Source organism: Lampris incognitus, chromosome 5 (genome assembly GCF_029633865.1).
Source record: "Lampris incognitus isolate fLamInc1 chromosome 5, fLamInc1.hap2, whole genome shotgun sequence".
Lineage (NCBI taxonomy): Eukaryota > Metazoa > Chordata > Actinopteri > Lampriformes > Lampridae > Lampris > Lampris incognitus.
The window spans coordinates 50,850,818-50,875,657 of NC_079215.1; the positions used below are offsets into that span (position 1 = coordinate 50,850,818).

General features: G+C 41.7%; 1 protein-coding gene across 1 annotated transcript in view; it reads right to left on the reverse strand.

The window, feature by feature from the left end:
• LOC130112208 (circadian locomoter output cycles protein kaput-like) overlaps positions 1-19,114 on the reverse strand; it is a 30,423-nt gene extending 11,309 nt beyond the window's left edge. The window contains 17 exon segments of the mRNA XM_056279472.1: positions 1,880-2,038; positions 3,404-3,619; positions 4,895-4,998; positions 6,129-6,273; positions 7,041-7,116; positions 7,372-7,519; positions 10,418-10,524; positions 10,783-10,865; positions 13,585-13,703; positions 13,832-13,945; positions 14,439-14,559; positions 14,714-14,803; positions 15,131-15,222; positions 15,573-15,721; positions 16,502-16,561; positions 17,767-17,855; positions 19,013-19,114. Of these exon segments, the coding sequence (XP_056135447.1) occupies positions 1,880-2,038; positions 3,404-3,619; positions 4,895-4,998; positions 6,129-6,273; positions 7,041-7,116; positions 7,372-7,519; positions 10,418-10,524; positions 10,783-10,865; positions 13,585-13,703; positions 13,832-13,945; positions 14,439-14,559; positions 14,714-14,803; positions 15,131-15,222; positions 15,573-15,721; positions 16,502-16,561; positions 17,767-17,783 (1,800 nt within the window). The 5' untranslated portion in view covers positions 17,784-17,855; positions 19,013-19,114.
• Between the last annotated feature and the right edge of the window lie 5,726 nt (positions 19,115-24,840).

Genomic DNA, 24,840 nt, shown 5'->3' on the forward strand with positions numbered 1-24,840 from the left:
CTAATTTGATCAAGTAACAATAAAAACTGACAAATCTGATTTCACAAAGTGTGGCAGCCAAAAATCTTGGCGTTGCGTTTGATCCCAGCCTTTCCTTTGATAAGCACATTGAAGGAATCACCGACTGCCTTTTTTTCTCATTTACGTAACATAGCTAAAATTCAGTCTTTCCTGTCTATGGCTGACGCAAAGACTCTAATACAAGCATTTGTTTCATCCAGACTTAATTACTGTAATGTTTTGTTTTCAGGTCTGCCACATGCTAGTACCAAAAGTTTTCAGATAGTTCAAAATGTTGCAGCTAGAATCCTAACTCTTCTTCTTCTGCCTTATTCCCTGTTTCTCTGGGTTCACAACAGTGGATTATACAGTTTCCACCGGTACCCTGTGAGGGCACAGCACCAATGGCAGCCTTGACCAACCCGGTATGCAGCCTCGACCGACCCGGTATGGTCTTGTCAATCCGCATACTGAATTGGCAAAATTTTTACGTCGGATGCCCTTCCTGACACAACCACTAACCCTATGGACAGGGGCACAGGTAAAGCACTGGATGCCATCCCAGCATTCATGGACTTGCGCCCATGCCTGTCGCAAGCTAGAATCCTAATCAAAACAAGAAAATTTGACCATATTACACTATATAACTGTTCTCTTCTCTCACGTCTTCTCTCTCTCTGAATGGTGTCTTCTCCATTCTCTTCTCCTGTATATAGTGGGATATGAATGGTGTGATGTGAGTTTCCCCCATGTACGGGTAGTCTGTGCTCCTCCCCAGGTCTCCATGGGGATGGTGGCTGCAACCTGGACACTGCTTGGCATCCACCTCAACACATGTTTTATATAGCTTATAAATCCATATAATTTTTTTATCCTGTTGCAGTGTTATATCCTTATCTCACTCCAATGTGTGACTAATGTTTTTTCTTGCCTCTTCCATGTATGTGAATGGTGTGATGGGAATCTCTCCTGTGCGCATGTGTAGTCTGTCCTCCTGCCAGGTCTACATGATGATGGTGGTGGTTGCGTGGGTCAGGTCCTCGGCTGTTCTGGTGGCATCCGGACACTGCTTGGCATCTGCCTCATCATATTCTTCATATATCTTATAATTCCATTATAATTCTGTCATCCTCTTTCAATGTTGTATTCTGTAAATTGTGTTTTATTCTGTACACACAACATCCATTGCACATCTGTCCATCCCTACCAACTTGTATCATTGTTTAACCTCCCTTGCCCACAATTTTTGCTTTTGCTGTTATTGTGTATTTTATATTGTGTATTGTTGATCCATGTGAGTCGAACCAAGACAAATTCCTTCTATATGGAAACATGATTGGCCAATAAATCTGAATCTTATGTAAGGAAATTCCTGTTGTACCTATCCACAGAGAGGAGTCAGTGCCTTGCTCAAAAGAAAACTTCAGAGGAAGCCATTTGCTGTCACAGGATTCCAGAACACATTACACCATTCTGTTGCCCTGCCTATTCTAGTGTTATCCTGTGTGTGTGTGTGTGTGTGTGTGTGTGTGTGTGTGTGTGTGTGTGTGTGTGTGTGTGTGTGTGTGTGTGTACATCTATCTCTGTGAGGAAAGTTCGAGTTTTTAACCATCAGAGTGAGGACATTTTGGCTGGTCCTCACTTCTTTAAGGGTCTGTTTTAGGCTTGGGACTTGGGCTTAAGTTTAAAGTTAGAATTAGGATTAGGTTAAAGTTAAGGTCAAGGTTAGGGTTAGGCTTGTAGCTCTGATGGTTAAGGTTAGGGTTAAGGACTAGGGAATGAATTTAGTCAATGAGGGGTCCTCACAAAAATCTAAGTACAAACATGTGTGTGTGTGTATGTGTGCGTGCACATGTAGATGCCCTCCCTGTCCTCTTACCTGTATGCCTTGACCCTGAACTCTCTGCAGTTGTTCCTGGATGTGTCTGAGCTCTTCCTGCTGCCGCTGGATGTTGGCCTGGATCATCCTGGTCCTCTGCTCCAGCTGCTCCTTTAAGTGCTGCATGGCGTTCACTTGGGCTGAAAACTCCATCACCGGCTGTGGGGAGGCAGGCAGGGTTTACAAAACAGGTTAGAGGGAGGGCTCACATTAGGAAAACAATTAGGAGTTTTCAGTATAAATGTTATCCTTTTACTTTCTCAGCAGTCATCCACCGACTTGTAAGATGGACCAACTTCACCAGATTCAAGGGTCTGGTATCAATTTCTTTAAGTGGTAATAATTAACAATTCATTCAATGAAATTAATCATAGCTTACTAAGTAGTGACAACTTGGTCTGCCATTTGCTGTTTTCAGAATAATAATCAACAGACCGACATCTGTATTTTAAAATGCAAACACTTTCAGAAGCACAGGCTTCATGAACTCAGATTGAACTGAACAATTGTTTTATCATAGTTGGCGATAGATGGTTACAAAATGGATAGTCATATGAAAATGTTCGAGATTAATTCGGTGAGTCTACTTTGACTAACCTGTTCCATGTCTGTATGCTTTATTCAATACCTGTATGCTGAATAAAACTTATCTGAACAAAGTGTAACCTGTGTAAGGCTAACCTTTCCTCAACAGCAGATAGAAAAAAATGCAACTTGATTGATTGATTGATTGATTGATTGATTGATTGATTGATTGATTGATTGATTGATTGATTGATTGATTGATGGGAAAATAATCTTGAAAGTTTGTGTAACCAAGCAAGCCTGGACTTGCGGAAAGTTTGCAAACAGTGAACTGGAAATCAACCCAGTTGAATAAAACCCAAAATGCCAATGGTGACAATACTCAAGTTGGGTAAATAAAATAAGAGAATGATAAAAAATGGCTAAAAAGCAAATAGGTTGTACTAAAGGAATACTACTAGGCACCACTGAGCATCACGCAACTAAACCTTGGTTAAAATTGTGAATATTAGTTGGCACCCTCTTTCTTCTTTCCTTAACTCCTAACTCCCTTGCAAGGTGGATAAAAATGGTGAAGGTAATAATTTTCGTAATAGTAAGAAAATGTTGACCCTAATCCTAATGAGCAAACCAGAAGCCTCGCAGCTTGGGTAAAAAAAACAAAAAACATTTCATCTTCCCTCAGTAGAAGCTGCATTTCACTGGCTTGCTTCCTCAACATGTTTGAAACCCATCTCACTTAATGTGTGAAAAGTAAATATACATCCTCACACTATAATAAGATTTAAAATCCCATGTCCCATTTGTCAAGCCAGTTAATAAAGTTAAAGCGCCTTGGCACAGCATACAAATTTGATTAGAGAGAGACAGTCATGGAGGCGGGGCCTGTGGACTGCAAGTTATCCATTGATGCAGAAATAAACACTACCTGCCCCCCCAGGTAACGCCCGAAAAAAAAGAGGACGGACCAAGTCTGTACCAACTGTCATGAATTCTCACCTGTACATTTGTTTGCAGTTGCTGTGGTTGTTGTTGCTGTGATTGTTGTTGCTGTTGTTGTTGTTGCTGTTGTTGTTGTTGTTGTTGTTGATGTTGTTGTTGGTGCTGCTGCTGCTGTTGTTGTTGTTGTTGTTGTTGTTGTTGCTGCTGCTGCTGTTGTTGTTGGCCAATTAACCCTGGAGTAACACTCTGGCCAGTAGTCTGAGAGCTCATAGACTACAAACATTGGAGAGAAAAAAAAGGTCAGTGCTTGAGAATAACAGACAGTAGGGCTGCACCACCTGCTTTGCATAGTGGATTAATTATGTGGAACGGTAACATCGTTTTGGCCGTTTTACAGTTTGGAACAAGCCGGCTGGGAATCTACCCACTACAAGCAACATTTTTCACAATTCTTCCCTGGCTGTTGCACCTCCAGCAAAAAAGCTGGCCCAGAATGCATCGAGTGCACTGAGGCGACATCGGCGGAGAGCAATACAAGATTGACCTGGGGCACAGCAGCCCAAAGTACAAAAACCAAGTCCATAAACAAACAATTGTTGCACATCATTTCTTAGGGAGAACACAATACCCAAAATCCATATTTTTTCCTTCAACCAACATGAGAAATAATCAAAACAAGACAAAGGTTTGGTCTGATAATGACTCAATGATAGTCACTCATATCGGGTGTAGTCAGGACAAGTTGAAGATATAACAACGGGTATTTTGAAACAGCAATATTTAAAAGAAATAAATTGATCCACACTAGTATCCACATTCTAGGTCATATTGTAGGTGCTCATGGTTGGTAAGTGTTGAAGACTTGGAAGAATCACATCATTTACCCTGTAATACTCTCTTTCTGTACTTTATTTTCTGTCTTTACTGTTATGCGCTGCAATGCAAGCATAAGACGTTGCAAAAGAATAATGTGAAGTAGTAATTTGTCTTTGGAAGGGGGAGGGGGGGATGCGTTTGAGATTATGTTGACAGGGGGATGATGTTCATATCAGTGGTAAAAGGAGAGTGTATAAACTGCACCCCCTTTTTTACCCCCCCCCACCCATTTAGTGTAGTTATACATTTATCTTTTTGGGGGGGGGTTCCCCCTTTTCTCCCAATTGTACTTGGCCAATTACCCCACTCTTCTGAGCCATCCCAGACGCTGCTCCACCCCCTCTGCTGATCCGGGTAGGGCTGCAGACTACCACGTCTCCTCCGATACATGTGGAGTCGCCAGCTGCTTCTTTTCACCAGACAGTGAGGCGTTTCACCAGGGGGATGTAGCACATGGGAGGCTCACACTATTCCCCCCAGTTCCCCCTCCCCCCTGAACAGGTGTCCCAACCAACCAGAGGAGGCGTTTTGCTGACTGCCCCTCTAAAACGGTACAGGTTTTCAATGTAATGTATCCTCAAAAGTGCATCATATGCCGTAAACCATTAAGAAACAGACCACATGACATCATTGTTTTCTAATTCTTTCCACTTTGACCAATCAAAGTCTCACCTGACTGCTGATAGATGAGCGACGATGTGATGTCATTTCCACAGTGGAGGCCAACGATTGCCGAGGGGGCGTGGCCGTGTCCATGTGTAGCTTGGAAGCTGTTGCTATTGAAAAAAAAAAATTACCAATGAGTCACGTCTTGACTAAAAATACCCACATACCATATTCACACAAGGCTTAGTCATTGCATTCATATTTAATACCATTGTAACGATGATCCCCTCCAGCTGGTAAGGGTGTGTCAGAAAAGACTGAGGTGGTGCACACAACTAATTGTAGTACCGGGCAATAAAACGATAGATAATTATCTTGAATAAATTTTTCCCCCATTTTAGGCAGCTCCATTACTTTCAATAATCACTAATTGAATTCATCAGCGTGTTGAGGAATGATAACAGGACAGCTGATCAGTTTTATAACATAATCTCCTTACCATTAATATCTGCATTCCCACTACAAGTGACCATAAAAAACATTTGTGATACCAGAGCTTTTATTCGCAACTTCCGTATTCATTTAAAAAAAAAGCTTGATGGAAAAGCAGCTACAGTTACCTACCAGACAAAAGCTGTGAAACCAGAGATGGCTGACTGTCTCTGTCTTCCTTTTAGCTTGTGAAGTTATCGTTTGAAAAGCACATCTGTGTTTTCCAAACGATAACTGCACAATTTTTTTACACATTTTTTTACAACATTTGCCACTTTTGTAAATAGGATTTGTAAAAGTATCTAGCATCTGATTTTACATTTAAGATTTTACTCCATCAATTACAGACAACTACAACACAAACATCTATTGTGTTTGCTGAAGGAGTAGGTAGCCAAATCTTTTAAACAAAATTTTGTTGTTTTATTAACCTATTATTATTTTAAGATGGCTGCTATGTAAAAACAAACAAAAAAAGAAGGATAAAAGTACTAAATTAGGGTTAATTGTCTCGAATTTACTCTTCATTGTTCTGCATCAATTGCAGTAATCATGCACAGATTTGGGACATAACATAATCTGGCATTCAAATTTTCATTCAGGGAGCAAAATTAAACCTTTAAATTTGACAGAAACAGGGATTTTGTAAAAAAAAAAAAAAACAACTTATGATGCATTATGGGAATGGTAATAACATTTTCAGCCATATAGCCCAGTACTAGCTACATCTGTGCATAAGTGTCTACCTGTGTGTGTGTGTGTGTGTGTGTGTGTGTGTGTGTGTGTGTGTGTGTGTGTGTGTCCTTACAGGTGCAGGTGTTGTCAGAGACATGCGAGGAGGACTTGCGGGAGCTGCGTGAGGAGGTAGAGGGCGTATGGCTGCGGTCAAAGCGCTCCAGCGCCTCCTTCAGGCTGGATGTGTTCAGCTGGGACTCTGAACCAGAGTCCTGGCTCTGAAAACATCCAATCAAGGATAAAAAAAATATAAATACAAGATAAACTGCCTCGTTTCCCTAAAACACTTATATTTTTAAAGCAACTTCTTATGGCTAGTGTATTGTGAGGATGACAAGGAGAATTGTGTGACATTACACAACAAAGGCCTTCAGAGAGAATTCAAACAACTACCTCACAAGAACATGACATGTGCCAAAGCTTGCTATGTCACTAGGAAACATCATTTCATAGTTGACTTTAACTAGTTAACCTAAGGGGTTAATTTAACTGGGATAACACTCTTATGGAGTGCAAGAGTGAACAATTACAGTCCTAAATATTACAATCCTAAACATTCTTCAATCTGTGAGAAAATTCCAAGCATAGTTTAAATTCTGACACAACACCCTCCCTTGAACCCTTCTTGATGCAGTTATAGATATAAGCTGCTTCCCTTTACTTTAGGTTTGCTCAGTAAACAATATTGATCATCAGGGATTTTCAGATGGTGTCGCAAATAAGATGTTAACAGGCAGTATTGACTTGTTGACAGCAGTAAATGGATAATAGATTTGAAAAAAAAACGCTGTCTCCTCCGCCTATTGCATGTGACGTTCATTATTTCCAAGAGCTATAACAGCTTTATGTTTAAGTTGTCTAAGGGACTGACTGGAAAATAATAATAATTCTATAGCCCCAAACAACCGAGTTTTCATAATTTTCCATCTGCCTACATATTGTAATTTTCTTGTTTGCTGTGATAATGATTTGACAAATTTCGTACTTTGTCCACAGTAACCTCTGGAGGAGACTCTTCAATGCCCATCTCTCTGCGCTGTTCTGCCCTCACCTCTGCATAGCTGGAAACACACACACACAAAAAAAAAAAAAGGATTGGTGAGAGAAAAATGATAATTCAGCACCAACAGTGGCTAAAAGGAGTCCCACATAGATAGACACAGTAATCTAAGTGGACGTGAGGGACCTATGGTCATCACACAGACTGCTGTCACGTTGTCTGCCAATATCTAAACAATGCTCAGGATTATAAGGTAACTTCTTGAGGAGCACTTATTGGTAAAAAGGAACAGAAGTTTAAGATCTGGTGACCTTACCTGACAACAGTGTGCGTACAAACAATGAACTCAGGCCTGGAGTTCCACTGGTGGTAGGTGATATAGTAGTGGGTTTGGAGCCAGATCCATTGTTGACCCTTAGTCAGGAAACGGTAATAGCACGACTTCCCTTTACCAAACTGCATCACTGGAAAGGAACATGACAGATTATTATAAAACAACAGCGGCGTTAAATCCAACAACCAGGCAAAGACGTTTTACAAAGTTGTTTGTTTTAGATGTTTTAGATCCAGATCCATCCATATTTCAAGTCCATGGAAAAATGCATAGGAGTGTAAAAAGACTACCTCCAACTACATCCAGCAGTATTTGAGGACAATTTTGCTTTCGAAAAGTAAGAAAAAAAGTTTAACCATCTCTGGTAATACCAAGTTTAGCATAATTCAATATCACCATTTCACGTGAGTCCCTGATGACTCTATCCTCCGATGTTATTCTGTTCTGGGATATCATGGCAGTGGTGATTGTGTATATTTTATCTATTTCTTAAGATGTAAACAGAAGCACTGACAGGGTTGAACACAACATTTCTATCTGGACATGTAAAAATAAATGAATCTTGTTGAAGCCACATCACAGGCTCGGTCAGGTCCAGCTTTGAGAGGAATAACAGGTTTGGAAGACGCAACATCTGCACCATGCCAGCACAATGAAGTCATTAAATAAACAAAATAAATGCCCCTTGTGTCATCTAGACAGATGGGCCATGTTTTAATTAATGTATTTTTGCTAGCTGGTATAGCTGATATGAGGTGCACTGTATTTACAATGCCTTAACAATCCAATAACAATAATAATAATAACAATAACAACAACAATAATAATAATAATAGCTCAATAATCCGGGTTAAAAAAAAAATCTAAGAAAGTTGAATCAGTTCATCTGGACACATTTATTGAGAGAAACGTATCATCACTCATCTAAGTGACCTCTTTAGTCTAAACAGACCTCTTTAGACTGCAGGTATCCCCACCCTTATATACAATACAGTGGCATAACGACCAAAACCAACGACCGGTTTCATACGCAAATAGGTGTGACCATTAACTAGAGTTACAATGGCCATGTGTACTATTCACAGAGGATTCGTGAATGTTTGCAATCACAGCATTGTAAGTTGGCGACAGACGTACTCTTAGCCCCCCGGTTCAGGGATGGTCGTTTCCGTTTCACATAAATGGCCACAGTTTGACTCTCATCATCCACTGGAACACAAATTAGGAGCCATCAGAACGCTGTAACACCGAGCTGACAACATCCCCACCGACACAGTGGCCGGGGAAGGGGAGAAATCCCACATTAAACAGGCCCTGGTTAAGTGTGGTTATCCTAACCGGGCATTTGTCGAAGCCAGGAAGACGCCCAAACAGTGCACCAGCCAAATCGAAGAGAGAAGGACAACAGCTTCCAAAGCGTAAACCAGTGGCGATTCTGTATGTGGCGGGAGTGTTGGAAAAGTCGAGATGCGTATTTTCCAAACATCGCGTCCATTTATTGACAGAAATGTTTCATCACTCATCTAAGTGACCTCTTCAGTCTAAACTGACTGCAGGTATATCAAACTGAGACTCACTGCATCTCAGTTGCTTTCAAACCCCAAAAAACGCTGCGCCAAAAATAGTTCCACCGCAAGGATCGGGTCCCCCGACACAAACAGAGCAATATAGTGTACACTGTTAAGTGCCAGGAGGACTTCTTTTTTTTTTTTCCCTCCCTTTTCTCCCCAATTGTACTTGGCCAATCACCCCACTCTCCGAGCTGTCCCAGTCGCTGCTCCACCCCCTCTGCCGATCCGGGTAGGGCTGCAGACTACCACATGCCTCCTCTGATACATGTGGAGTCGCCAGCCGCTTCTTTTCACCTGACAGTGAGGAGTTTTGTTAGAGGGATGAAGGGTCACGCTATCCCCCCCCCCCCCAAACAGGCACCTCAACCAACCAGAAGAGAGGGAGAGGAGGCACTAGTGCAGCGATCAGAACACATACCCACACCTGGCTTCCCACCCAGAAGACACGGTCAATTTTGTCTGTAGGGATGCTCGACCAAGCCGGAGGTAACACAGGGATTCGAACAGGCGATCCCCGAGTTGGTAGCCAATGGATTGCCATGCTACTCGGAAGCCCAAGTGCCGAGAGGATTGCTGTGACTTGTACACTGGGGAAACTAAACAGACACTGGCCAAGAGAATGGCACAACACAGAAGAGCTAACATGTCAGGCCAGGACTCCGCAGTCTACACCCATCTACAGGCTAGTGACCACTCTATTAAGGATAAGGATGTGCGCATCCTCGATAGGGAGGAACACTAGTTTGAATGGGGAGTCAAAGTAGCCATTTATGTGAAGAGGGAACAACCATCCCTGAACCGAGGGGGGTGGGGCTAAGAGTACATCTGTCATCATCTTACAATGCTGTGATTGCAGCTATTCCCAAATCCTCTATTAACAGTACACATGGCCATTGAAATTCTAGTTTATGGTCACGCCCTATTTGTATATGAGACTGGTCGTTGTTTTCAGTCGTTATGCAACTGTATTATTTATAAGGGTGGGGATACCTGCAGTCAGTTTAGACTGAGGAGGTCACTTAGATGAGTGATGAAACATTTCTCTCAATAAACGTGTCTAGATGAACTGATTCAACCTTCTGACTGTATTTACAATTTACAAATATCCTCCCACAAGTGACTGACTTGCTGTCAATCAAACCTGTCAAACAAACATTCCCACACTTCTCAAGAGCACTCCTTGATGTGATGAATTTCAAAATCTAGTCAATGGAAGTACTGGTACTGGTAAAAGTGTGTGTGTGGGTTTGTTTTTTTTTTTTATTTGTAGTACATTCATGCGTTTTCCAGACAATTTCGGATAATGTCTGACAACACTTTGAGGGGTCTGTAAATTTTCAGCCAAAAAAAAAAAAAAAAAGTTTAAACATTTTCACAGGGTTCTTGTATTCATGTAGAGCGATATAATATTTCCAACCACTTGAGAGAGTGTATGCATCAGTCAGAGGAGGACTCACGGTGTTCATGACACTTCGCTAGTGTTTCCAAGTCGTCCACATGGTAATAGTCATACCCCGATGTTCCCAGAACTTCAAAAGGCAGGTAACCTATGATTGGTGGAGCCCTGACAGGAGGAAATGTTTTTTGTTTTTTTTTAAACCCACGCAGAGGAGAAAAATATAGCAGGTCAAAACGACACAAAACTGGATCTCACAAACCAATAGTAGTGACCTACATCAAGTCTGTAGCGCTTCAACTTTAATTTAAATGTTTACCTATCAGTAGACACCAGCATATTTAATAGCACATTAACAAAACGGTTTGTCTGTAAATCCTGCAAGGTCCAACAGGAAGTTGAATGTATGTTTACATATGTACTTACCTGTGGTCTAGGAAAAGGAACTTCCATTCGAGGCTATGTCTAGATGTGAACTCTTCATTGGGTTCCTCTACTGTGCACATCTCCTGAAGAGTAAGGCACACAGAAGAAAACAATGCGTTTACAAACCATTTTATGTCTAAAAGAACAAATGCCAAGCCACCCGAGAGCAGTCTCTTGAAGCCAGATTATTGAGTTAGTGAGCTAACTTTAGGTTTAAGCCAAGGTTTTTTATTTTTTGGCCAATGTGAGTAAATTCTATGCCGGGTAAAGGGCCATGGCAACAGAAACATGATTTTTGCTCAAACATCTGTGCATTCACCAGTGTGTGTTCGTTCGCTTGACGCTGATGCACGTAGGCGTTTTTCCTACATACTTGCTCGTAACGCTCAGATGTGCCAAAGACAGCAGCTATCATGCTTACAAAACCAAAGTTTATACACGAAAAGCCAAAGAAATTTATAAGCATACAAGAAATATGAACCAAACGACAAAGTAGAGCACCTAAAACTTTGTACATCCATTTTGTTAAACAAAGCTGTAGTGCTGCATTGTTTTGCATCGAGCAATCAATGAATATGGAGAATTCCAGGTTTGCATTAAACCGCAATACAAGTTCACATGCTGCATGAGAGGCTGATGAAGTTTCACTCAAAAGTACCAGATATTCATGTGCTACCAATTGGTATGACCCATACATGCCTATGGGTCGTATCGGTATGACAAATAGGTCACGTTAGGTGTGCTACTGAGATTTCAAAAGGGCATACATAGCGGGGGGGTTCAGCCCAGTGTATCTCGACAAGACTCACCCACAACTGCTTGTAATTGGACAAAGGTTAAATTTAGGCAGGAAAGGTTAGGAAGCAAGGGCAAGTGACGGTTGCCAGATAGATGGCTGACTTGACTGACCAATCCCAGTATTACAAGTGTGTCTTGCCCAAACCTGGGGCAGTGGGAAAAAAACCAAAACAAACATGTATGCACATCTGCGTCTCTGCAAGCCTTTGCGAGCCATGGTTACCACCCAGAGACAGCTATTTTGCATCAAAGTGCAGACATTTACATGCACCTTTGCAGAAACATGTTTTGGCTCTTACATTAAACAACTTGCCTGACCCACAGCAGTTATGTTCATGATGTTTCAACATAAAAACATCCAAGGATTCAAACATATACAAACAACTCCCTTTTATAAATCGATCTCAGGAACTTGCGGGACTTGAGTGCACATATGTGAACAAAGATAAATGCTAGTTTTCCTTTCTAGTCAGTTATTTCTTCATTCTGCATGAATATTATATAGATAAATTCAGATTTTTGAACCCCACCACAAAAACCTTATTGCTCATAGTCTCTGGAAAGAGATCAACTGTTTGCAACCTATTGAATTTCTTCAAAAAAATACAATATAGTGTAATACCAATTTCTGCCGCACACATTATGTTGATGGATAATTAAGGTTTCCTTTTTATATTCTAGTTCTTCATCATCTTTTTAGAATAAAATCTTTTTTAATTTAAGTACTTGCATTTGTATTAAGTATTTTATCCTGTTGGCTGGTATTTTTGTATTTAGTTCAGTATTTATGTAGATTTTTTTTTTAATTTATTTCTGATTTTCCCCTTTTTTCTCCCAATTTAGTGGCCAATCGATCCCTATTTTAGTTCAAACACCCACCCTCGTACTGCATGCGTTCGCCAACTGCATCTCTTCGGCCGGCAGTCTCGAAGGAGACGCCTCGCCACTTTCATGACAAGGCGACTGCACGCTGAACCACTGCTTTTTCTGACACACAGAGAAGCATTTATGTGACGAACACAAGCCGACTTCGCCCCCCCTCCCGAAGACAGCGTTGCCAATTATTGCTGCTTCATCGAGTCCGGCCATAGTCGGATCTGACGAGACTGGGGCGCGAACCCCGGGCCCCAGTGGGCAACTGCATCGACACAAAGCCGATGCTTAGACCACTACACCACCGCGGACCCCGTATTTATGTAGATTTTTAAAATTGGGATAACATAATTAAACTGCACACGTTCCACAGTAAAAAAAAAAAGTTGAATAAAGACTCTCAGGTACACAGATAACAAGGTTCCTTTACTGTCGAGGTTGTTTACAAACCATTCTGCTTTTTCTGATGTGTTTTATTGGGGGTTTTTTTGGGGGGAGGGAGTTCCCCCTTTTTCTCCCCAACTGTACTTGGCTAATTACCCCATTCTTGCGAGCCGTCCCGGTTGCTGCTCCACCCCCTCTGCCGATCCGGGGAGGGCTGCAGACTACCACATGCGTCCTCCGATACATGTGGAGTTGCCAGCCGCTTCTTTTCACCTGACAGTGAGGAGTTTTGCCAGGGGGACGTAGCAAGTGGGAGGATCACGCTATTCCCCCCAGTTCCCCCTCAACCCCTGAACAGGTGCCCCGACCGACCAGAGGAGGCGCTAGTGTAGCAACCAGGACACATACCTACATCCAGCTTCCCGCCTGCAGACACAACTAATTATACGAATACACTGCTATGCTACCCGGACGCCTCTGATGCGTTTGTTAAGACAGACACTCCATAGGCAAGTCTTTGCATCCTTCTGTAACCTTGCATTGTTAATCTAACTTGTCATATCCATGCACATTAATGACTGGGCGGTGATAAGACTATTAATTTACTCTTTTACACTATCTGCAATTTCCTCCACTGAAGCAAGGAATAACTCTACTCACTAAGTTGTGTGTACAGTTATGTGTGTGTGTGTGTGTGTGTGTATATATCTGTGCATGTGTGTGTGTGTGTGTGTGCGCATATGTTACCTTGATAAACTGAGGCTTGGCTAGCCGGACTGTGGCTACAAAACAGACCTGGTCATCAAAGGCGGGCTGTAACGATCGCTGTAACACCCCTGCCAAACCATTCCTGGTCACATTGGGAACTATGGGGCAGAAAAGGGGCAAAATGAAATGGATGTTTTCAACTCAAAGTCTCGACCAAATGAAAAACTATGATTAAAAAAAAAAATCGTGCCTCAGATCAATTAGTTTATGTTTTGAAACTACATACCATTACTGAGTGACTTGAAGTTACCAATGAACTTCACATATTCATAAACGGGGGGCTCCTTTGGGTTAATGGTCCCTCGCAGCATGTGACAGCAGAACTCCATCTGGTTTTTCGCTGTAGACAAAATGAAAGTAATTACAGGATTCATACTGTGAAAAAAAAACTTCCAGCTATATTTGGCATTTTTGAATTTACTTATGGGTAATATTGTTTCATGTGTCCAAAATTATTTCATGGCCCTGGCATCGGACCAAGACAAACAACTGATAAAGCATTGCAAAGCTACTATTTTTCTGTGGAAAAGCTTCCCTTCGCCACCCCCCATCAGCTCAGAAAGACAAAATATGAACACAGCACCACTGTAATCGTCTTACTGGTTTATACTGGTTTTCCATAGCGACAGATATCCCAGTGATCTAAACAGGAGGTTTTTCTAATGCTGGCCATCACCTATTCTATGCTTTTTTCTTAATAAATGATTTTTATGCTTTTACTACAGTGCAACCTCTCATCCTATAGTCTTACAAACACCTAACAGGGTAACAAAAGGGCAAGAAGATATCTAGAGAACAGCAAATACTGCGAAAATTGGTATGTTGGTACTGACTCTTAAGGTAATCCGTGCCAAGGCTCTCAGGGACAGTGGGATGTGTGGACAGAGCCTTGTACACGTCAGAGTGCTCCCCCAGTGGCAAGAAGTTTAACAAGTTCTGGTCCACCAGGTCCGCCTAAGGGTGCAAACACAGATAAAAAATAAGTACACGGCGATGGCAAACAGACTTATTTTAACTTAGCCTCACGAATGACCCGCCTTGACCTGTTTCTATCACACAACAGGTGACTAACTCATACAACACCGGAGCAAGACTCGCTGTTACTCACCGGGAGGTGCTCTAGCAACGAGGTGACACTCTCAGAGACATAGAGGATGTTACCATCAGTCATTATTGCTATGAAAAAACCATCCAGAGCCTGACAAAAAGAAAACAATAGGACACACTTAAATCTGGGGTTTATAGAAGTATAATAAGTTGGAGAATGCCATCAATTTCTTTTGTTGAATCAAGAGGTATCTTAACCTTTAAATAGTATCTAAAAATAAAACTGAATTAATATTTCTGAACCATGCAGACTTTTCTTTTAACTATGAAAAAAGTCAGATAAAACTGAGTGGCTTGGAGTTAGAGCTGTCTACAGCCCTGGCTGCAAAATTTACAGCAATAGTAAAGCAACAGTGGCCATCATAATTAAACTGGTGCCCGAAAGAGAGTAAGAGGTATCAGCGGTGAGGCTTCCTACCTCCAGCATAAGTTGGGTGAACTCCTCATTGCTCAGGAATGGAGGCTTCCAGTCCTGTCTGATCTCGCTGGACTCTGACTGGGCAGCTATCTCTGATAGAGGATGGACAGAGGAAGAATGTGTAAAGTTCAACTCACTTGTAATGTAACAGGCACCGCAACAAAGAAACTATTAACGTAAGGAAATAAAAGCACAAGACAAAACAGAGCAATAAAATAACATAGAAAAACAATTCAGTTATGGGTCAAGTGTTAAATGATAATAAAAACATGATGCACACGGTTCACTACATGAGCTATAAGGACAAGAGAAAATAAACCCACAGAACAGTGTTCAGAGGGTTAAGAGATAAACATAAATGCAACCTCCAAAAGAACAAATTCATTTCACGAAGCAGTTAATCTAAACACAGGAAATGAGGTAAAGAGGTGTGAGCCCTGACCTTTGTGTTTGCACAGGAAGTCGATGCTTTTCTGCAAGATGGTGGACTTGTCCATCTTCCTGGTGTTGCCCGGCAACATCGTGCCGAGCTCCTTGATGAGGACATTGAACTGGTCTCTCCGTTTCTTCTCGGACTTATTACGGGACACGCTGCAATTCAAATTTCAAGTACAAATTCAATATTTACCCCCAACAAAATGTATTTTCCCCAATTAATTTTTCAGTAAACTTTTCCTCCTACTAACGTTTGTCAAAACACTCTACTTTGACAAAACGCTGCTTTGACGTCTACATTATATGTAAGATTCCAGCCGTTATGTGATTTTGTGAATGACTCCAAAAATGCTGCATTGAGACTGCAGGGTAGTATAGATGTTGAGTATAACACATGAATGACCAGCTCCTTCTCACAAGGAACTTAAGGGTTAGTTAGTAAAAACATTTTTCAATGTTATTTTAGATTAATTCAACATTAGTCTGACCCATCGGATGTAAACCGCATAAACCCGCCATTGTCCAACCATTTCAGTCAGACTTCTCCTTCCCTTCCGCTATCTGCGTGTTACCGTTTTCAAAGTCCCCGTCGCTACGTGAAACAACAACCTCCGAGCTAGCAACCTACACGCTGAAAATGACAAGTTCCCCACCTGACACTATTTTACAAGGGCACCGTCGTTGCATCCTGGGGTTAGCGCCGCCAAAGACGATTGTGATTGGTTTGAAGGGATACAAAGAAGCCAGAGCGAGGCGCTAAAACGAAGTGTGGAGTTCGGTCTGGCTATGCGAGACTAATTAAACATGAGTAAAGGCTGAACTGGAGCCAGCGTCTGCAATCACTACATCACTCTTTGCGAACGGATTTGCTGAGCTTATGTGGCCAATAGTGTAATTAGCATCACTCAAGAGGGTTCATCTATCCATTTATCTTACCGTTTAGCTTTGTCCTTCTCATCCTCTTCCATCAACCCATCAAAAATGCTACAATCTTCCCTGGGGGATGAAGAGACAGATAGAAATATTTACAGACTCACTGAGTACCAAGCGCACTTTTCGTGTGTGTACTTTTCTCAGCAGCCTGAAAGCTGATGTGAATTTTATGTAGACCAATGATGAACTAAGGCACTCTACCAGATGAAGATTAAAATGTCTTGATTTTTTTTTGGTCATGTTCAAAATCAAACCACTGAACTAATAAAAAAAAACCACCTTTGGTGCCCACATTAGGGACTCCATCAAGGATTCACATCCCATTTGTGGTTTCACTTATTTTAATGTATCAGTTTTGAATATGACCAATAAAAAAAGCAATTATAAACTATTTGCTTAAAGAGAAAATTCACACATTTTCAACTTTATCTTTGTCTATCTGTAACAGGGATAGCACATGAAAAATAACTGCAGTTGTTCCTGATCATTTCTGCATCTCTGGAGGCAGTGAATGAGATTTTTTTCTGGCCACCGAGTGACGTATTGTGACATCAGTTGGTGGCCAGAAAAACTACTGCCTAGAAGGTTTTTTTTTAATCTACTCTAAACATGCTGTTCAAAAAATACATCTTGACTAAGCTACATTTCCGATGGTGGAAATGACGTCCCACAACACTAGCACACAAGATTTTATGTACGACAATACAGAAGCTTATGCGTAATGCATTCTGGTACATGTAGGCGCTGTGGGAAAGACTGTGTGAGCAGGACAACACCGATTACTCCCGTCAATATTATATGCAGAGGGGACTTAATTGCTTCAACTGACTGCATTGCTCATGAGTACTAATCGCACATCCATAAAACCATCGGTGAAATTTCCCTTTAGGTGCCTTGGTTCATCTTCAGTCTGAATGCACGGTTAAAATCCCTGTCAAGGAGAGCGGTCCAAAGTTTTTTCTTTACTTGTAAACTCAAGAAGCCCTCCGAGTTGTTTATTATGTATGTTTTTTTTTCTATTTTAGCAGAAATGCGTTGTTTATAATACCAGATGGCCAGTTACTACAGAAGAAGATTCTTACATGCAAGGAGGTTTATTTTTGGGTCAGACCAAATGAAAAAAAAAGAGAGGTAAGGAATGAACTGGAAGAGAGAAGGAATGGATTGTGCTTGCCACGGAAGTTATGACTGTATTGGTGACGCTGGCCTGTTTTAAGGGTGTGCACGTGTGTCTGCGCATGAGTGCATTTGAGTGTGTTGTAAAATACCCAATGCTACTTGTCATGATGGCTGTTGATCAGGGCTGTAGCTGCAGTGATTGGCTCTTTAGTCGTGAGGTAGGCATTTGGAAAAGCACCTGGGTGGGGGAGGAAAGGTCACTGGATAAGATGTCATTCCCAATACATCTACAATTGCATGTTAGCAGAGACATGCACACACACACACACACACACACACACACACACACACACACACACACACACACACACACACACACACACACACATCATATTTGACAAGACGAACTTGTTCACCAAACTCCTGACAAACATACATTGACCAGATTTAAATGAGAAAAAAAATTAAATAGACTGATATACTTTATAACTACATACAAATATTGGACTTTACTTGTTAAACCATGCATTAAATAACATTTAATACAACTGTATGCATTTTTATACCCTGAATAAGCTTTTTACTCAGTGCTTCTTTGTGAGGCACTAATAAAATGGCCTACCTCTTTCAGGGTACACACAACTGTTTTATTGTACTTTGTTATTATTGGCGCAATATACAGTAATGCAATTTAAAAAGATGTTAATAAATACATGTCTGAAGTTTTAATCATAAAACAAATGTCTAAAGAGAACATCATAAAAAATCGTTACTGGTCAATGACGAATGAAAATGCAGAGTAAATTGATTTGTTATGGTAGATAAGATGTTGTAGATTCAACTAAATGTTATCACATTTTTCTTGTTATAGACAGAAAAGTCAACAAAGAAAATCTACACACTATCTCATAAGCTAACGTGTGCACAAACAACCCAGCATGTGTGTGTGTGTGTACATGCTCTGTCTATCCTCATGGGGACTCTGGCTTCATAAAAATAACAAAATCAGAAACCACCTACCTCATGGGGACCTAGGTCCTCATGAGGAAAAGGGTTATTACTGGTCAAGGGGTTAGGTTTAGGGCTAGTTACAACTGGGATTAAGTTTAGGCTTAGGGTCTAGTATTAGTTAGTAGTCTAACTTTAGTTAGGCCTTAGAATAAGGCTCAGGGGGAGGTTAAGTTTAAATTTGGGTTATTTTTGGATCATCTTCGGGTTAAGATTAGGGTAATGGTTAGGGATAAGGATAGTGTTAGGGATGGGGTTAACGTTAGGGTTAATTTTGGGGTCTAACATCAGTCAAAATACTACTTCCCTAACGAAAATGTCTGGTCCCCATGAGGATAGAACACCAGCTGTGTGCATATGTTCCTGTGTGAAGAAGTCACTTCTTACCCCACTGCAGCTTGCGTGTTCAGTTAATTACAAGTCTTTTCTTGGGGGTCGATTAAGGGGTTTGGGGAAAAGGTGGACTGTATAGAAAAAGTTGACTCTGAGGTCATTGGGGTCGTGAAAGTGCACTGGACCATGAGCAGAACATGGTGGTCAAGCCAACCTGCAACAGAAACCACAGCACAAACAGAGGTCACTGAGGGTCAGAAGGTCACTGGGGGAGTCAGCTATTAGGGTGATTTTCCACCATATTATTTAGTGTTAAGGGAGTCAAAGGAGGGAAACCTCAACCTGATTTGGATGAGAACATAAACAGAATAGGGCAGCCATATTCTCAGGGGCTTCTTGAAGCTACAGTAAATGCTGAGGATGTCTAATATATTGCCTGTTTTAACACAGGTCTTATAGTTGATGAAACTAAAATAAATGATTAAGGAAGAAAGAGGAGTAAGTCTAACATGTTGAAAGTGCATAAACAACAGGACAACCTGAAATCAGAAAATTACCAGGGTTACGTTAAGTTATACTACAAAAACTCTATTGGAGCACTGTGACCCAATTGTGAGGCGACGTTGGCAAGATGAGTGAAACTTATTTGGGATTTGTCTTTGTGCGCAAATCTATTCTGCTATGTTCAACGCCTTCAATAAACTGACAATTTAGGTCCTGTAATGGAAAAGACCCTAATTTACACATACACACCCAGATTTAACCACATACCAAAGCCTAAGCTACCTTCACAGCAACAACAATGCATCTACGTTGACATGGGCGCTGCCTGTGATGCTTTACGAATCTATATAAATAGACTTGTTGGTAGAAGTAGGATATAACTGGAATAGGCCTACATGGTGTATACGATTAGCCAAACATACAAGACTTAGTGCCCGTGGTTCATTATTTTTGACCAAATTACATTGTGACCTTTCCTAGGGCCAATCTGCCCTATTCAAACGCACAATTCAAAGACATTGCTGTTATAAACAATAACATATTCGTCAATTTGCATTATCACAGAGCACAAAAAACACCTGGCTGGGCACAGAGAGCGAAAAAAGAATGAATGTAACGCTACCATTCGGAGCCACAGGTGTTCGTTATACAACCGAAAAGAGAGCAAGCGATGTAGCTAAGCTAGCAGGCTAACTAAGCTGTCCGCCGACCGTGGCCGGGTCAGTCACAGATGCGGTCCATTCACTGGCCTTGTCCCGTTACTGAACACACTCGGCCGGGTCACACCGTCGGAGGTGGGGGAAGCGTCGTCAACGCACTGGCCGCTGAAAAACATGAAGATCCCCCGTCCACCGCTCGCAGGCTGCCGCCAGTCCGACGCTGTCACGCAACGGCTGACATAAACCCGAAATAATCTCCAAAATGTACCGACGACAAACCTCAACGTCGGCGCGGAAGATAAGACTGCTCCGTACAAGAAGTCAAACAGACAATAAACTGCGATGGTCGAAACGTTTTCGCGGCAGATGTATACACACACACGTTCCCACACGCGCACACACAAACACATATACACGCGCGCGCACACACACACACACAGTGGCACATATTCACATGCTCGCCCACTCGTACACATAGACACTCGCTGCTCTGAATGTGGGTCACTAGGCCTTGCTCTCCCTCGAGTGTGCGGAAACACTTCCAAAGCCTCCTTCTGCAGTCCGATCGCTTCCGCACGCTAAAACACTATTTACCCGCACGAGCGCTGCGCTATAACGCAATAAGTAATCCTTTTTGACACTGTGTAATTATTTCAAGTCTTACCTTTCCGAATAGTCGACTGCGGGCTTCGTATTTGGCTTATTTAGACGTTGCATGAGGGGGGGGGGGGGGAGACCGGACTCCGGGTTGGGGAGAAAAACAGGAGGCCTACTTCATATTACGACGTACAGTCATGCGCAATGGAGACAGTAGGGCGCACTATTTTGCAAGAACAGTACAAGCAAGAGGATCGCTCGGTAATCTTCCAGGGGGGGTGGGGGGGTGGCAAAATTGTTTTTTGGCCATTTCATAGCGAGGCTAGCCAGTCGACGCGAGCGTCACCTCGATTTTGCCTGAACATGAAATACTGCGACGATCGATATCCATTTCAACCCCGAATGAATTAGTGGCTAAAGAGAATGTGGCGAACGTAGCGACGGATTCTATTAGTTTGTCTAAACCTTGTATGAGGTCTTGTGTAAGATTTTGCTTTCACCAGAATAGCACGTATCGATCTACATATATTTCTTTAACATATTTCATCGTTGTCTACCCGTTGGTATAAATCTAATTTTTAAAGGTAACTTTGATACAAATTGATATTTCCTATTATTTCCGGGTCCCAGCTATTAGTGGACTTTGTTGAACTAAAAGGATTTGTTCCCGGGGGTAGACAGTTGAGTGCCGCCAAACCGTGCTGTATATGACTACTGTGTATAACCTTATGGGATGGCCCCATCGAGGAAGGGCTTCCCTCTTTCATCGGCATCCAATCACATTCTGCATGTGGCTGTGACGTCATCGCTGTAATGAGTTGAGGTTCCCCTTTCTTGATTTCACAATATGGCCTGCTCCAACACATAACTCTGAGTAGGGTTTTTTTTTCTTTCTTCAACGCGCACTTTTTAAACACTCAAATTATATAGAGATGTTTGTTTAACGGGCGTATGTTTCCCCCCCATTTCCATTGTTAGATCTATTTTCAATGAAACGGATCACTTCCAGGAATGTGATTTTACTGAAAACAGAATGTAAAATTAAATACATAAAGTAAACAAGCGAGTCTCTAAAAGTAGTTGCTTTACAAAACACTTATCTCACCAAAAGGAATGTCATCCAAAAATAACTTAGTTGCAGCAACTTTTGGTAATTCAAGTTTCTTTGGAAAATTGCTGACCAGTGAATGAACACTCTGATAACCATGCCTATCTTGAGACTTAACTTTCTCGATATGTGTGTTAAAAGCCCATTTCAGACGCTACGCCACCACCAAGCTATAAAAAAGGCCTACTTGTCACCAGGGTTACCAATGTAATGGGTAGGACTGATTTGGTCAATTCGTCAAAGTCCCTGTCATGATGGTTACTATATAGACTGTTTCTGTAGTTACTGTAGCTACAGTCCCATTTATCCTCCTGATCACCTAACTGGAAATGTTTGTCTCGTACACATCAGCATAGCTGTCAACAACAAATGCACCAGAAGAGGACAGCATCCACATCAGCTCTGAGGAGAAAGGAGATAGGGAAATGTAAAAAAAAAGAAAAAGGAAAAAGGTTTTACTGTAATATTTTCTGCAACCTAGAAATATTGTCTTTTTTATGATCCACAAGTGTCGGCAAAAAGCTAAGAGTGCTTTTAAATCATTGTTTAGATCACTGTAATTCCCTCTGTTCCTGTTAGGTTCCTTTGCACCTGGTGCAAAATGCAGCAGCAAGACTGTTAACCGAATCAAGGAGATGGGACACCACACAACCTCTGTTTTAGCTGCTTTGCATTCACTGCCTGTTGTTTTCAGATCTGATTTAGAATTTTATTAAAGGTTCTACTTGATCTGGTTCCCAGCTGCACATTACGCCTTTAAAACCCTTTGGAGACCCCAGTGCAGTTTGAGGTCCTCTGACAGAGAACGTGTTGGCTTTTCCAAAGACTCGTCTTATATCAAAAGGTGATCAGGCATTCTCTATCAGTGCTATACTCTACAACGCCCAGAAAGAACACAGAACTGAGTGTCATTTTTTAAAACACATCCTAAAATAAAAAAAGCAAAAGTTTTTACTGTTCTACACGTCTCTTTGGTTGTGTTACTCGGGCCTCATGAATGATGGCTTTAACCACTTGCGTAACGAAATCAAAAATAACTAGAAATGATATGTCAGTTCTACTCGTGTGTGCATGAATGTGTTTACGTGCACATGTATGTGTGTGGGGCGTGTCTGTTTATTCGAGTGTGAGTTTGTTAAAAGAGGGATTTTCTTCTGTGATTTTGTATTTTTATGTGAGCTTCAGCTTGAGTACACCAAATAAATGTACAACTTCCACTTTTCCTCCACATTACCTTCCTCCAGCACCTCTCTGCCTACACGCTGGGCCTCTCCTGTTAGTCTGTCCAGGATACGTCCAGAAAGATATATATGTACATGGTGGGCAGGTGGCTGTCTGGGTAATTGGGAATGCACTCCGTTGACAAAATCTTCAGGAACTTGGTCCGTGGGAAGTTGCGTGCCAGACGAGTCAGGTGAACCTCGATTAGGTTGCACATAGAGATGGTGAGGAAGGGATGCGAGGGAGGAAGTCAAAAAAGAGCTCCAGAAAAAAACCCATCATTAGGGCTGATGGAGAAGTGCAGCTGCAAAAAACTCGTATACATATATTATCTTATACTTGATACAATGGCTTCTGCACCTTATTTTTCTTATTAGTCACATGTCGAGGCAGAATGAAATAAAAAAAATAAAAAAATAATGAATCAGAGCAAGGTTTCCAGAGAAATATTTCTTTCGGGGTGGCCCAGATTGGCCGTTAAGATTGCAGCGGGTATCCATACAGTACTGTAGTACTGTTATTAATTTTAATGAGCCTGGCTCCCTGGGTGAGACTGAATCCATTGGATCTGGCTAATTTGCTGAGAAACAAATGCTCCAGGTTGAATATGGCTCTGGCTGTCTGGGCCACGACTAAACCGACTCGCCTGTTTTTATAGAGAAATAGCACCACTGTGACCCACCCTGGGGCACAGGTCACCTCCCTGATGAACTCATCTGCCCTGATCAAATGAGGTTGAATCAGTTCATCTGGATACAGATGAACTGGCAGATTCATTTCTGGCAGATTCATTTCATCACTCACATAAGTGACCACTCCAGTCTACACTGACTGCAGGTACCCCCACCCTCATAAACAATACAGCTGGGCGTCTGGGTAGCGTAACGGTCTGTTCCACTGCCCTTCAACACGAGGATCGGCGGTTCAAATCCCCGTGTTACCTCCAGCTTGGTCGGGCGTCCCTACAGACGCAATTGATTGAGCCAATCTGACCACGTCCCGTCCGGTGAGTTCACTGTAATGCCCTCAGGCCGGCCCTATAAAGCGCCCCCTAGGACAAGGAATCGCTATTCTGGGTCCTTCATTCCTTCTGCTACCAGGCTGTAAAATGCTGAGGTTAGTCATTTTAAATAAATGCTTTATATTGTTGTAAACCACAGCAGCTGGGTTACACCTTGTTTGTTTTTCGCATGGCTTGTGGGCCTGTACGTTCACTGACTATAGTGGGGGAATGTAACAGGCAATGCTTCATTTATTTATTTATTATTCTATTCTTTTAACTTATATGAATTTTTGCCCTCCTCCTGGTCCTGGTGTGAGTCTGCATGCAGGGCCACATGAGGGTGACAGTGTGCATCTCTTGCCCTTCAGTCGTTCTGCCCCCCGCCTGTGGAGCGCTCTCCCACAAGACATTCACAACACTGACTCTCTTTCAACCTTCACATCCCATCTCAGAACGTACCTTTACAAACTGGCATATTCAGTCTGATCCAGGCTTCATTGAGTTTTGTGCAGATGTTGATTTTATACTTATCTGTTGTGTTAACTTTTTATTGTCTACCCTGTTTTGTTTTGATTTTATGCTGTCTGATACAGTGCTGCTTGTTTTTTTTACTGTGTTCTGTAAGGTGTCCTTGAGTGTTTTGAAAGGCGCCCACAAATAAAATGCATCATTATTGTTATTATTATTATTATTATTATTATTGTTATTATTAGTTAGAAATGTGGCATCTGTTGTTTTACAGGTTACGCCATATCTCTGTCTACATTAGTCCTCCAAAATCAGTGGGTAT